This window comes from Pipistrellus hanaki, assembly GCF_964339955.1.
Source record: "Pipistrellus hanaki genome assembly, chromosome: 12".
NCBI classification, from domain to species: domain Eukaryota; kingdom Metazoa; phylum Chordata; class Mammalia; order Chiroptera; family Vespertilionidae; genus Pipistrellus; species Pipistrellus hanaki.
In genome coordinates, this window is record NC_140514.1 from 16,527,015 (window position 1) to 16,541,946 (window position 14,932).

A 14,932-nucleotide genomic window follows, 5' to 3' on the forward strand; every position below is an offset into this window, starting at 1 on the left:
TATCAATGACGTGCAATTTTACTTCGCAATCTCTCTTCTCGTTTTCGCAGCAATGGGAGCTAAAGTCCGGAAGCCATCAGCGCCCTGGGCACTGCATGGCGCTGCCTCTGGGAGGGCGGGGCGTGAAGGCCTGGAGGCCACGGAGGGGCCCTGAGAAGCCAAGTCTCTCCCCAGGTAAATAAGCATCGGAAAAGGATTCCGGTGCTGTGTATTACAGAATATGCTCATCCATTCTATCTTATTGGACATTAATTAATATGTATGTATTTTAAAAACAAATGAATGAATGTGTATCAACCAAATAAAACATGCAAAAAAAAACCAAAAAAAAAAACACCCAAAAACCAAAAACAAGGAATGAAATACTCAAGGAAAAGATTCATGTGCTGTTGCAAGGAAAAATGCGCCCTCCATTTTTTAGACGAAGCAGAAATATAAGGCCGGAGTCTTACAGTCCCACTCTATTCAATCTTTCAAAACTAAAATGAATTCCCATTAATTTTGATATTGGTGGTGTTGTTTGCTATTCAAACTGAATGTCTGTGTTGGTTCTTACAAATTCAAAAATATGAAGTCACAAAGTTGGTAGGAAGCTGAGTGGTACAAGCCTATTAAACAAAAAACAAAAAAAACAAAAAAAAAAGGAAAGGAAGGAAGCAACCTAAAATGTAGAATGACTAAATAAAATGCTTACAATGCAACATTTTAACTTAATCACTTAACAATAGTAGTTGATAGGAAGGCCTCAGTGGTTGAGCATCGACCTATGAACCTGGAGGTCACGGTTCGATTCTGGATCCCCAGTGTGGGCCATGTAGGAGGCAGCCAATTGATAATGCTTTCTCATCATTGATGTTTCTATCTCCCTCTCCATTTCTCTCTGAAATCAATAAAATATATATTTGAAAAAATAGTAGTTGAAATGAATAAATGCATTAGGCTGTATTTGCTACAATATAAAGTAAAACTTTATGATTTTGAAAATGATTTTTATTATTTCAGCAATGGTGTCCTATTATAGGTAATTACAGATTTAGAATTTTTGATTTGCTATATCGAACAGTAAAAGCTACATATTAATGCTGTGTCCCTAAAATCTATTTCAGGTACAACTATGCATTATAGTCACTATGTACAGATTAAAAGCATACATGATAAAATACAAAAATAATAAGAGGTTAAATAAGAAGTTATCCTTGAGTTATAAACATCTAATGAAGTATAGCTTTTTATTACATATTTGTTTCATAGCTAAAAAACACACAAATGAATATATAATGCTATGCAATTATCTGATCTAATATAGATGTAATATGAAAATATTAAGGCTATAATACCATTTCACAGGTACAGGCTAAGTTCTGAGACATGGAGGCTTTTAGATAACCCCCCCCAAAAAAACAAACCTGAGACACCTTCTTTTTATTTTGGAAAACAAGCAATTTTCTTATAAAGTCAAAGCTTTAATATATAAATGAAGCATTTATATATTAAGTATACTTTATTGCAATTACCTGGAGTAGACGTTCTGACTATAATGGTGACCAGCAAGTGCATTTCCCCCGCCCCCTCTGGCAGAAATAAAACGAGGTTTTCTGATTAGCCAGTAACATGGTTACCATAGCCCCCAAATTTGATTATTTTTCTTTGTTTTGGGGTTTGCTTTCCTTCCTTTAACTAGGTTAGAAACATATTACATAAACCAGCTAACCTCCAAGCATCCACCTTACTTTCTTCTATATAAGTACAGCTTTCCCCCTGCTGAAAAAGCACATGAGCCGAGTACACGTCCATAAAAACTGCAGAAGAAACGGATTACAGCACATCTGGATCTGGTCTACTTAATAAGGCATCCAGATTAGTATGTGATTACTGCGCACACCTCCCAGAATAAGCAGGATAAGGCAGCCCAAAGTCACATTCTCAGCCCTGTTGGAGGGAGGAGGGGAGAAGGTAATAGTATTTTGGAATTGCCAGTACCAGAAAAGTTTAAATGTATTGGTAGGCCTCATTTCTATAGTTGACTTTAGAGCCCTTAAAAATACTGGCACAAACAGTTTTTTATTTCATTCGAGATGAACGGCTATGAGATTTTATAATTAAAATTATGTGAAATTTCTACTAAAAAAAAAATTTCAAATTACAGCTCTGGCCGGGTGGCTCGGTTGGTTGGAGGGCCGTCCTAAACACCAAAAGGTTGTGAGTTCAGTTCCCGGTTGTGGGTTCAGTCCTGGTCAGGGTGCATATGGGAGGCAACCGATCGATGTTTCTCTCTCATATTGATGCCTCTCTCTCTCTCTCTCTCTCTCTCTCTCTCTCTCTCTCTCTCTCTCTCTCCCTTCCCTTCTCACTAAAGAAAAATCAATAAAAACACATCCTCAGGGGAGGATTAAAAAAGATTTTTGAGTTACAAAATAGATCTAATATGTTGTGAATTTTTAAAAGTCTACTTGGGATTTAATAAAGGTATACGAAAAACGTCTTTTTTCTAAATATTCATATTTCAAATTAATTAAATTGGAATGGGTAGGGAAGTTTAACCATCTTTCTTCCTTTTCAGTTATTCACTCTTTACTCTTTCCACCCCTACACACACAACTATAATACACTCCTTCATGATTTTGATGAAAGTTAGTCTTTCAAACTTCATTTTGTACTCTTACTTTTTTTTTTTAAGGTTGTCAGATTATTTGCATAAACTGAATGTATACGTTTAGTTCAGGCTTTATGTTTTCAGTTACCAAAAGTACAGCTCCCTGGGTTGCCCGTCTTAGACAATACAATTTATCTGACCAGCTTCAGCAATACACAACGCAGTGCCCAAAACAGCCCCCCGAGACTGCCTTCTGATTCTGACTTTCCAAAACACTGACATTAACGCTATTTTAAAAAATAATTTAAAAGAAAAAAAATAGGTCTGTTATATAATTTTCCCTCTTCATTCTTAATAAAGATAACATCCAGGTAACTTGTTGCATTGTTGGCTATTCATCAGGAAACACAGGTGCAATTTCTCTGCGTTCCAATGGCTAACGGTCAGATTTCCGGGAACTTCAACTTGTTCTCAATAATTAGAATGTCTTTAAAATTACATTAAATTTTAAGTGTGCGAAGAGTTTGGAATTATAATGTATTAACTTGGTCAATTTTTAAAAGAGATTCTGTATTATGAATAGAATTTTAATAAACATATTGTAAAGTAATAAGGAAGAGACATCTTGTAGATCCAATTTTGAGATTTTTCAGTTGTCATTCGAGTTTTGGATGAAAGGCAAGGCTTTGTTTGCTTCAACTTGGTTTCCATGTCAAAAATAGGTAGTTGACTTACTCTAACTCATTTCAAGTATTTGAGACAGAATTAGTTGAATTGGTCATACATTTCAATTTTCTATGACAATATAAAAGATATATGTTGTGCAACCTTTTCTTGACCAAAATAATACTAAGAATGTAATAATAAAATAACTAATACTTACTGCCTATGAATAATTAATTATATGTGTATACATAATGAGTACTATTGGATGATTTTTTTTTTAAAAGCTATGCTAATTATTAAACTCAGTGCATTGCAATTACATGATTTAAAGCTTAGCTGGGCTGGTAAGACTTGTGCGTTGTTGTTTTTTTTTGGGGGGGTGGGGATGTTGCTTACAATTGAAATTCTGTACTTTGGCAATCAACACAGCTTGGAATGTTTTACAATTTAACTACTTACATTTTATAATTAATGATAAATTACTGAAACCCACTATAATCATTAAACCAACTACTATGAATTTCCTTTTCAGCAAATGACTTTATGAACCACCCAAAAAGGCATGAGAAAGCACATCAGTAGGCCAAAAGATAAATCCATCCACAGATACCCTGAGCCAGTGGTCGGCAAACTCATTAGTCAACAGAGCCAAATATCAACAGTGCAACGATTGAAATTTCTTTTGAGAGCCCAATTTTTTTTAAACTTAAACTATACAGGTAGGTACATTGTTATTCAATTAATCAGGGCACTCCTAAGCTGGCATTTGCAGAAAACACTCAAGGGGCCAAAGAGCCGCACGTGGCTCTCGAGCCGCAGTGTGCCGAACACTGCCCTTAAGCTGTGGTACTGACAAGACGAGAAGGAAATTTCCGGTCTGAATCTTTTCCCTCTCACCCCCAATCACATGTCTTACACTGAAGTTATTTGCCTGTGCCTATTTAACAATCTATGCTGAAACTTTGCTAAATACGGTTTTATAACGGCTGTTCAGCCCACAGAACATCCACCTGGGACCCCACCCACGAAAGCATGGCTATTGGAAGTACCTCTTCACCAGGCGGCTCTGCATGTGGGCCCAGATGTGTTTCACCTCCAAAGAATGCTCTCTGGAGAAAGCACTCCCAGCATTCCGTGTGTGTGTGCAACTTCTGTGGGCCTCTTCCCTCCTGAACGGAAAGGAAATCTCCCCAGGGCTCCCGCACGGCCCAGTGCTGACGTGGGCTCCCTTTGGACGCCAACTGAGAGAAAGTGGCCCAGAGGAGCTGGAAAACGTTACTCCCCATCCCCCCACACTCCTTCTGAAATCCCAGCTTGCTTCTGGCTTCTCACTGGCAGTCTTCCTCGGCTGGTAGCGTCTGGACAGCCCTGTCCAGGAGCTCCATGGACTCTCTGAGGCTGACATTGACCTTGAAGGACTTGGGTTTGATGCTCAGGCCGTAAGTGAATTCCATTCTGGCGGGCTCGTCGGGATCGGCCTGGAAGCTGCACTGGTGAGCCAGGACGGCAGTGAGGAGGAACAGCAGCGTCTTGGAGATCTCTTCCCCGATGCAGCGCCGCTTGCCCATCGAAAAAATCATCACGCTGCTGGCCAGGTCCTTGCTGAAGAGGCCATCCTGGTCCAAGAACCGGGTGGGATCGAAGTCCTCCGGGCGAGGCCACGTCAGGGGGTCGTGGTTCACGGAATACTGGTTCACAAACACCACTGTGTCCTTGGGGATGTGGTAGCCCAGGACGGAGGTGTCGGCGGTGGTGGCGTGAGGAATGGTGATGGGCACGAAGCTGGAGAAGCGCATGGCTTCGTAGATAAAGGCCATGGTGTAGGGCAGTTTGGGCTGGTCGTCCAGGCAGGGCAGACGGTCTCGACCCACGACTTGATCCAGTTCTGCCTGCAGCCGGGCCTGCACTGCAGGGTACCTATTTGGTAACAAGACAGAGGGAGAAAAAACGGGTGAGGAAAACTCATTCTTCTTTGACGTAGAAAGCACGTTACCATTAATTTTAATCCCACTTTCTTTATCTGAATCGGGGGCTGACTTCACTTTTCTGTGCCCCCCCCCCCAAAAAAAAAAAAACTAAAACAATTTCCTAATTCCTCACTAAAACACAAGATGGATAAGTTATCGGTTACATTTCCTGTAATAGGCCTCCCATGGCTAACACTCTCTCTCCTATCATAAGTCAAAAAAGGTTCTAAGTTTTCTCAGCCTGAAACAAGTCTGATAATGGAGAAGGCCAACTTCTCCTATAGGCACAATGCTTAGGACTCAAAATACTTTTCAGAGGCCCAAGAAATATTTTCTTTCAAATGGACTTTTTGGTCAAAGAAAATGTTTTAACATATAATTTTAATGTATTTATCTTTATACCAATATATTCATAAAATACAATTTTCTTTTTTTATGGAGTAAGGTATCTACAAAGACAAAAGCAAAGCACCCAAGGCCCATAAAAGTTAAAATGCAGCCCTGAAAGAAGATCCTTCCCCCACTAATCTCCCTACTGTTCTCGTTGGTACAAAGGTGATATCGTCTAAATGTGAAAGCAAATTCCCAGTGTTTATGAGATTATGGTACCAATTGAAATACGCATTAACTATTGGTGTCATACACTAGCACAGTCCTTTTGGAAAACAAAATCTTATGACAAAGCAAGGTCCAAAAGGGTAATCCACCTAGCAATGTATTTTCAGGAGATAACAAATACAAAAATATAGAACCACAACAACGGCTGAAATTTTTAAAATGCAAACAACCACAGTAAAGCTCAAGCAATGGTTATGTGCAATGATTATATTACTATGGCAAAATATTATGTGACCATCAAAAATTACTAATGTAGGCATGTTAGAAATCTACCAATATGATTTTTTAAAATTATCAAAATAAAGTTTAAAAGATGGGGAAATAGCCATTACAATAAGTGGAAATGTCAGAAGTAAAAAAACAAACAAACAAAAAAAAAGCAAATAATTACTGCAACCCTGCAGACCAAACCCTCTTTGTTCCAATTGTTCAACTCTGCCAGTGCTGCAGTATGAAAGCAGCCATAGCCAATAGGTAAATGTATTTTATTCCTTTTGATAAAACCTATTTACAGACGTGGATGAAGAAAAATGTACTTATCAGCTATATGGAATGGAAGGTGACCTCAACCTTGTTTTATTTCCTTTCTCTGCCCAATCTGTTGCCAAAAGAGAAAGTCTGTTTCAAAAGATAATACCTATGTTTATCTGGGAACGCTAAAGATTTATTGATCTCCTTTTGGGATGTTTTCTTTCTGACCTACCTCCCCCACTGTGAGTTTCTGTGACCATAATACGGAGAAGGAGAAGCGCTGTTAAATATTCAAAATGTTCCATTTTGTGAAAGTAGCAGCACAGGGTCTAAGGGTTGCAGGGTTGCAGGGGATTCTAATAAAAAGCTGTTTTTGCCTTTCCATATCGGAGGAAATTCAGCATTCCCCACAACTAACCTGTGCCACCAAGGAATGCCACCACCAGCATTTCGGGTCTCTCCAGGCAATGACGATTTGCCTTGAGCCAGACATTTGCCCCCTGGGGTGGAGTTGCCAGACAAAAACAATGGCTAATCTATTTGCTAAATTTGGCACCAAGTGATATGAGGAACTTGTCTGATTCCTGCCTTTCCAGAGCTTCATAAAGATCCCAGATCTTAAGGTGGCCTCTGAAGACCAGCTAACCGACCGAGCAGAACCCAGGGGCCAGGAGGTCCTCAGGGGCCTCCTGGATGCCCTGCCTGCCTCTCTGGATGCTGTTCTGCTCTGGGTAAGAGCGACTGCCTCTCCAGTTCTTCACCCGTAAAACAATTCTCTTACTCCCAGCGCGGCTGTTTCACAGAATCCTGCACAACCCACTGGTTCCCGACCTCCTTCCTAAAACGTCCACGTCCACGTGGACTAACACACCCGGGGCCAAGCCTGGGGCCTCGGAGTGCGCGGAGGACGGGCGGGCGGAGCTGGCTAAGGCTGCGGGGAGCATTTAACACACCAACCGCGCTACCCTTTCCTTCTTTCCAAGGATGCTTCTCCCGTGGCAGGGAGGAAGAGATCTGGGCTGATCTGCGGGCACTTAATAAAATCTTGTTTTTCCAGGGGGGTTCTCACAAATGTGTTCCTACTTGGAGACGCAGCGACAAGATCAGAGATTCGGAGAGGTCCCGCTGGGTGGGGCGAGCCCTCCTGCTGCCTCTGCCCTGCGGTTTGAGGACGCGATGTCAGACCTGAGAGGTGGCGTCCTGCAGCGCAACCTCAAATCCTCCTGGAGCACTGGTCCCGACTTCAGCCTATGCTGGTCCCACTGCACTTTTTGGGGGGCTTTATTTAATTTTAATTTTATTTTATTAAGGTATTGCATGTGTGTCCTTATCTTCCCATTGCCTCCCAAACCCTCCCACACCCCCCCCATTCACCTTTCTTTAATTTATATTTTTTATTGATTTTTTACAGAGAGGAAGAGAGAGGGACAGAGAGTCAGAAACATCGATGAGAGAGAGTCATCGATCCGCTGCCCCCTGCACTCCCCCCGCACTGGGGATGGGCCCACAACCAAGGCACATGCCCCTGATGGGAATCGAACCCGGGACCCCACCTCAGTCCGCAGGCCTACGCTCTATCCACTGAGCCAAACCGGTTTCGGCTCCCATGCACCTTTTCTAGGAGGAAAGCAAGGCCTGACCCACGCCGCCGCCTCCCGGAGGCTTTACCTGGTGAGAAGGACGAGAATCCACTGCAGCGCGGTGGAGAGCGTGTCCTGGCTGGCGCCGAAGATGTCGGTGACGGTGGACGGCACGTAGTCGTCGTCCAGCCGCGCGGCGCCGTCGCCGGGGCCCTCGGAGGAGCCCGGGGCCGCCTCCTTGGCCACCGAGAGGATGCAGGCGTCCATCAGGTCGCGCGGGGCGGCGCCGGGGCGGAAGCTGTCGCGGTGCCGCAGGAACTTGTCCTCCACGAAGCCGCTGAAGTTGCGGTTGAGCAGCTCGAACTCGCGGAAGGCGGCGCGCACCGGGTTGGGGAAGCGCAGCAGCCAGGGCAGCACGTCCACCAGGCTGCCCGCGCCCACCGTGCGCCCGAAGTCCTCGTTGTGGCTGAGCAGCTCGAGGAACTCGGCGTCGCCGTGGTCGTAGCGGCAGCCGAAGCACGCGGCGCTCATCACGTTGGCCACGGCCACCAGCGTGAGCGGCCGCGGGTCCAGGGCGCCGCCCGCGCTGCCGCGCACCAGCAGCCGCACCAGCTCGCGCGCCTCGGCCAGCACGTGCGCCTGCAGGGCGCGCCGGCCGCGGGGCTGCAGCGGCGAGAAGGCCCGCATGGCCGCCTGCGCCGCGCGCCGCTGCGCCTTCCAGCGCTCCGAGTGCCGGCCGAACGCCAGGCTGCGGCCGCGGGACACCACGCGGAAGGAGGCGAAGGCCGGCCGGTCGGCGAAGGCCGTGGCCTGCTGCACCAGCGCCTGGCGGATGGCGCGCCCGCCGTTGAGCACCACCACCGGGCAGCCGCCCAGGCGGATCTGGAAGACGTCGCCGTAGCGCCGCGCCAGGCGCTGGAAGGCGAGGTGCGGCGCGGGGCCCAGGGCCGCGGCGTTCCCGATCAGCGGCCACGCGAACGGGCCCGGGGGCTGCTGCGCGCACCCGGGGGGCTGGCGCCGCTGCCGCAGCAGCCACTGGCCCACGTGCACGGCGGCCAGCACCGAGAGCAGCAGCAGCAGCGTGGTCTGCTGGGCCGACAGCGTGATGGGCAGCAGCGGGTCGTCGAGGCTGAGCCTGGTGGCCATGCTGCAGAGAGAGAAGCGCAGAGGCGGGACCTTCAGGTGTGAGGACGTTAATTCCTGTCCTCGGCCTGGGGCTGAGCCATAAGAGCGAGGGGAGGGAGGTGGAGAAGGTTGGGGGGTGGTTGGCTAGGAAGGGCTGCCTCAATGGAGAAGCAACTGAAGACGTCCTTCCCCACCCCAAACCCACTCCCCATAGGAAAAGGAAGGGGGCATGTTTCATTCATTCATTCATTCATTCATTCATTCATTTTTTAAATGCATTTTATTGATTTTTTTTTTTTCAGAGAGGAAGAGAGAGAGACATAGAGTTAGAAACATCGATGAGAGAGTAATCAATCAGCTGCTTCTGGGGATGTGCCGGAAACCAAGATACATGCCCTTGACTGGAATTGAACCAGGGACCCTTCAGTCTGCAGGCCTACGCTCTATCCACTGAGCCAAACCGGTTTCGGTGGAAAGGGGCATGTTTCTGCTTCTCTGCCATCAGCCTCACCGTCCCGCCGCAGCCGCCTAACGGTCCCTGCCATTCGGGGACCATGCGGCGGGCATGGAGGCGCTCAGCTCCCTCTAAGTGACTATCACCCCGGCCCTGCGCCTCCTCCCCACCCTCCTCCTTGCCCCCCGATCTGCAAGAACCCAATAGGAGGGGCCGCGGGAAGGGAAGGCAGCTCGGCGGACACACTGACCTGCGAAGAGGCACGGTTTCCAGCGGCGGCGAGGGCCCGCGGGCTCCGAGAAGGGGCGGGGGCGAGACGGCGACCTGAGCGTCTCCGGAGAGCGGGGCGCCCGCCCCGGCACCTGCTGCCGAGCCTCAGCGCCCGCGCCGGAGCCGGGAGGCGCGGTCAGAGCTAGGGGCGCTGGGATGGGTGGGGGGCAGAGGAAGGGGGCTCCTTCGCCGAGCCCCGCTGCACGTGGGGTTTCCTAACGGCGTGGGGATTCAGGCGAGGGGTGTATGCGTGGAGGCAATCCCCCCGTTCTCACGACCCCCCGAGCTGGTGGCGGCTCTGACAGCTGGAGCCGCAGAGGCGTGGCCCGTGTGCTCACAGCCAGCCCCTCCGGAGGCAGAGCGCCGACCGTTTTTAAGGTCTGAGCGGAGGGAGGCGGCGGACCTGGCGGGGCGGGGCGCGGGGGGCGGGGCGCGGGCGGTCCCGGGCTCGGGCTCCGCTGGCGGCGCCGCACGCAGGTGGTCACGCGAGGCGGCTCCGGGCGCGCCCCGACGGCCTTGGAGAAGGAGCTGGTGGGGACGTTCCTGGTGGCGGCGGTCTGACCTTTCCGTGCACCCGAAAGCCGCTCTTGATCACAGTCACCCCCCCAAATCGTGGCCGCACGGTTTCCGCGGAATGCGCTCCCCGAAACTCCCTTTTTCCCTTCCAGGGACTTAAGCTTCGGTCCCCAGAGAACGCCGCTCGGGATTGCTTGGGCGCCCTTAGCCAGGAGGGGAAACCTGTCCGTCTGGAAAAGAGGAAAGTGTGGTTTGTGGCGAGGGTTTGCCCACGGCAGCCTCCCTCGTTATTGTATCTGTAACGTTCTCGAAAGCAAAAGGCCCTCCAATGAAGCCCTTAAAAAAAAAAATCTTTATTGATCAAAGTATCCCATAATTGTCCTCATCCCCCCATTCCCATCCCAAACCCCTCCTCACGGGTCCCTCCTTCCCCCTCTTGTCTGCAACCACTGGTGAGGCTCGTATGACACATGCATAAATGAAGCCCTTTTAAAAGTTTATTGATTAATGTATCCCATAATTGTCCTCATACCCCCCCCCTTCCCACCCCAAACCCCTCCCCACGCATGCCCCCTCCTCCTGTTGTCCGTGACCGCTGGTGAGGCTCATGTGCATATGTCCTGCAGCGATGTCAGAACCCCCGCAGGACGCCGCCCCCCGCCCCGGGGCCCGCTGTCCTTGGCAGCGTGGGCGCAGCTGGCCCGAGCTTTCCCCGTGCAGACGCCTGCAGGTGGCGCCGCCCGCCGGAGGGCGCGGGCCGCGCAGGCCTGGTTGTCCGGGGCCCGGGCGCTGGGCCCGGAGCCCAGCTGGGGGCTGGAGAGGAGGGGGCGGGGATCGCTGAGGATTCCCGCAAGGCGGAGGAGGGGGCAGAGGAGGAGGAGGGGGGAGAGAACTTGACGGGGTTGAAAAGTTCCTCCGCGGTCGCCTCCCCCTTGCGTGCAGAGCTGTGCCTTGCGTGCGTGGCTTCTGGAAAGCCGGCTCCAGTCATGTCCCTCGGCGCTTCTCACGGCACCTGACACGCCGGGGCGGCGACGGGGGAGGCGGCCGAGGGCGGGTGCGGGCCGCCACCACCCTCCGCCGCGCACGCACAGCCGCGCCCGCGGGCCAAGGCCTGATCGGGCGCGTGCGCTGGAGGTGGGGGCGCTTGTTTCAAAGGGGGAGCCCGGGGCGGGAGGCGTGGCCTCCAGCGCTGGCCTCGGGCTGGCTGCACCCGTTCCTGCTGCTGGCTGGTGCAAAGTATTTTTTTTTTTTTTTTTTTTTTTTTTTTTGAGAAAAGGTCTTCACAGCAAGGCTGGAGGAGGGAGGGGAAGGGCAAGCCCGTGGGAAAGGTGGGATGTCTTAGTTCATCAGGTAGAAATTGTACCTCTGGGCCTCTAAGGTCATCAAGTGTAAATATAAAAGCTGTGGGTTTACCATGTGACAGCCCTGTGTTTGGGATTTTACTGGAGCTTCGAGCAGCTCTGTTTCCCCATTTTCAGAGGAGGAATCTGCGGTTCAGAGAGGTTATGTGACTTACTCAAGCTAGCATAGCTAAACTGAGGTGAAGTCAGGATTTGAACCCACGAAGTCTCACTCCAGATCCATCATACATGTTTATGCGAAAGGAAATCCTCAGATAAAAGGCACAAAGGCCTCCTTGCCTGTCTGCTCTCCCATCAGCTGGAAGAAATTTCAAAATTTTTGTTTTTCAATTACAGCTGGCATACAATGTTATATGAGTTTCAAGTGTACATCATAGCGATTAGATATTTATATACCTTAGGAAATGATTACTCTGGAAGACATTTTTAAAATATATATATTTTTATTGATTTTTTACAGAGAGGAAGGGAGAGGGATAGAAAAAAACATCGATGAGAGAAACATTGATTAGTTGCCTCCTGCACACTCCCTACTGGGGATGTGCCCACAACCAAGGTACATGCCTTTGACCGGAGTCAAACCCGGGACCCTTCAGTCCACAGGCTGATACTCTAATCCACTGAGTCAAACCGGTTAGGGCTGGAAGACATTTAAAAAAAAAAAAAAGTATTTTATTGATTTTTTACAGAGAGAAAGGGAGAGGGATAGAGAGCCAGAAACATCAATGAGAGAGAATCATCGACCAGCTGCCTCCTGCACACTCCCCACCGGGGATGTACTTGAAAGCAATGTACATGTCCTTGACCGGGATCGAACCCGGGACCTTCAGTCCACAGGCCGACGCTCTATCCACTGAGCCAAACTGGTTTCAGCGGGAAGACATTTTTATAGTTGTTTTTGTTTGCAGAATTGAGGATTCGGAGGGTCACACAGAAGAAACAGTATGCTGACCTTTTGCAATTAAATTGGTTTTGAATAAAAAGACTTCAGGAGAGACTGAAGCCAATGATAAAATATCTGACCTGATGAGAAAATGCCTTTTTTATAAAAGTCTTCATTTGGTAGTTTTTGTTGTTGTTTGTTAATTCTCACCAGAGGATATTTTTCCATTGCTTTTTAGAGAGCGTGGAAGAAAGGGGGAGAGACAGAGAAACACTGATGTGAGAGACACACCCATTGGTTTCCTCCCACACACACCCTGACCAAGGCCAGGGCATTGAGCCTGCAACCTAGGTACGTGCCCTTGACCAGAATCGAACCTGGGACTCTTCAGTCCTCAGGGCAATGCTCTATCCACTGAGCCAAACCATCGAGGGCTTATTTGGTAGGTTTTGAGAAGTTCTCTAATAATGATTTCACACACCACTATGGAGTACTCACATCCATGGTGAATTAGTTTTTGAGCAACTGTTTATTTTTTTTCCCTAAAAATATTTATTGCTGAACATATTACATTTGTCCCTCTTTTTCTGCCATTGACCCCCCTCCAGCCGGCCCTACCCCCTGCCCCTACCCTATTGTCTGTGTCCGTGGGTTATGCATCTATGCACACAAGTTCTTTGGTTGATCACCTCCCACCCACCCACTGCCCCCCCCCCCCCCCCCCTTCCCTCTGAGACCCTGCACTCTGTTTCACACTTCCATGTCTCTGGGCCCATGCCATGCATCAGTTGAGCAACTGTTTAAACAGCACGGGTTTCCCAGAGCCATGTTTGCCTACACCTCCTTTGAAATGAGTTTCATAAGAACCTGACAGTGTCCAGCTTTTGCAAGCTTCTGCATGCATCAGGCTCTCTCATTAGACTTTCATTTGGTGGACGGGAACCGTCTGTGGGCTAATGCCAATTCCGCGCTATCAACATTCCTGAAAACCTTGACCACAGCATCTCCTCCAGAATCAGAGTAGATGGATGGTTCCTTCAAACCAAGCTTAAAAAGTATAATGCAAGGCTGTTCCTAAGACCTCTTGCTTCATCCCTGAACAATGTCTTATAGGTTTTAGATGAGCTCAGGGGATGTCTTCCTGCCACAGCAAATAACTCAGGCATGTCCTCCATGCTATGGCGGCACCTTGAGCTTAGCTCTTGTACTAGGATGAGCAGAGGAACCCTTTGAGGAAATGCCACCAGAAAGATAAGCCCGTATCAGTGATGACAAAATAAAACGAAAACAACTGGCTCTGGTAGCACCTTCAGGCCTCGGCTCTCCCCGGCTTTGTGGGCTAGACCTCTATGGCAGGGCCCACCTGGTACCTGATGAAGAGATAAGATAAATCCAAAGTGGCCTGTGGGTACCCCTGATCCAGCTCAAGGTGGGTCCCCTCCCCCGAGTGAGACTTCACACCAGGCCCTTTAAATATCATCACAACTTCTCAGCCAAAGTCAATCAGTATCTAAGCCTCAGGGATCTCCTTTCAGGCAACAGCACAGAATAGGGGATTTCGCCCTCCCCAAATCTGAAACTTGGATTGCTTGCTGCAAACAGCTTTCCAAAGAGTAGGCGAGCGAAAGAGAGTTTAAAGCAGAGGTTTTAAACACTTTGTATTGTATTGATGTCAAAGAACAAACACCCCGCGTAAGCTTGTTTAAGCAGGACAGGAACGTGCTGGCTCCTGAGCCGGGAGTGATAGCAGTGGTACCTCAGGACGGAGGGCCTGGGTGCTCTCCCTGCCCTCTCTCTACGTCGGTATCTGCTTGGGCTTTGTTCTGCAGACTCCCCACGTGGTGGGAAAGCCGGCCACGGGCAGTCTCAAATGAACCACCCCAAGAAAAAGAGAACATGTTTCTTCCAAAGTCATCATGGATGCCCCCGGAAGGACTTCGACACCCCGAGCTGCACCAGGCCACTCCCATGGCAGAGGCTAGGACTGTTATCAGAAAAGGAGGGACGGGGTGAGGAAAACATGCTAGGGAGCCAAAGACAGCAGGTCCATCAGTCCACACGTGTCCCACTTCTGTTCATTGCTCTTTTTGGGGTTGGAGGATAGCCCAAACCAATTATTATTTTTACTCGTTTCAATCAGCAAGTGAGATAGATGCATCGCTCTTGGAGTCAATCGCCAAGAAAGCTCAGCCCTTATGTCATCAGGCTACAAGTTGGTTTTCTTCCTGGGCTTTCTCTCTAGAATAATCTCTGTGTTGATTTTATGGGTAAAAAAAACCCCAAAAAACCCAATCTTCGAACTTCCCTCAAACACACATATGCACGTGCTCTGAGAAGACAGTGTAGTGTAAGCATGTCAAACTCACGACCCAAGGGCCATGTGCCTCATTTATTTGGCCTGTGTTAGCCTTTGAGTTTGACATGCTTG

General features: G+C 48.7%; 1 protein-coding gene across 1 annotated transcript; it reads right to left on the reverse strand.

The window, feature by feature from the left end:
• Positions 1–2,133: 2,133 nt before the first annotated feature.
• On the reverse strand, positions 2,134–10,109 carry CYP1B1 (cytochrome P450 family 1 subfamily B member 1). The gene is made up of 3 exons (XM_084901450.1): positions 9,725–10,109; positions 7,984–9,042; positions 2,134–5,176 (listed from the first exon to the last, which is right to left on the reverse strand). Exons 2-3 carry the CDS (start codon positions 9,039–9,041, stop codon positions 4,588–4,590), a joined length of 1,647 nt encoding a protein of 548 aa, XP_084757576.1. The 5' UTR covers position 9,042; positions 9,725–10,109; the 3' UTR covers positions 2,134–4,587.
• Between the last annotated feature and the right edge of the window lie 4,823 nt (positions 10,110–14,932).

Bases quoted from the DNA above. Each gene is read 5' to 3' on its own strand.
- CYP1B1 (XM_084901450.1), bottom strand. From the start codon at position 9,041: ATGGCCACCAGGCTCAGCCTCGACGACCCGCTGCTGCCCATCACGCTG. The intron at 5,177-7,983 runs GTAAAGCCTCCG...GTTACCAAATAG, and splicing joins ATTCTCGTCCTTCTCACCAG to GTACCCTGCAGTGCAGGCCC.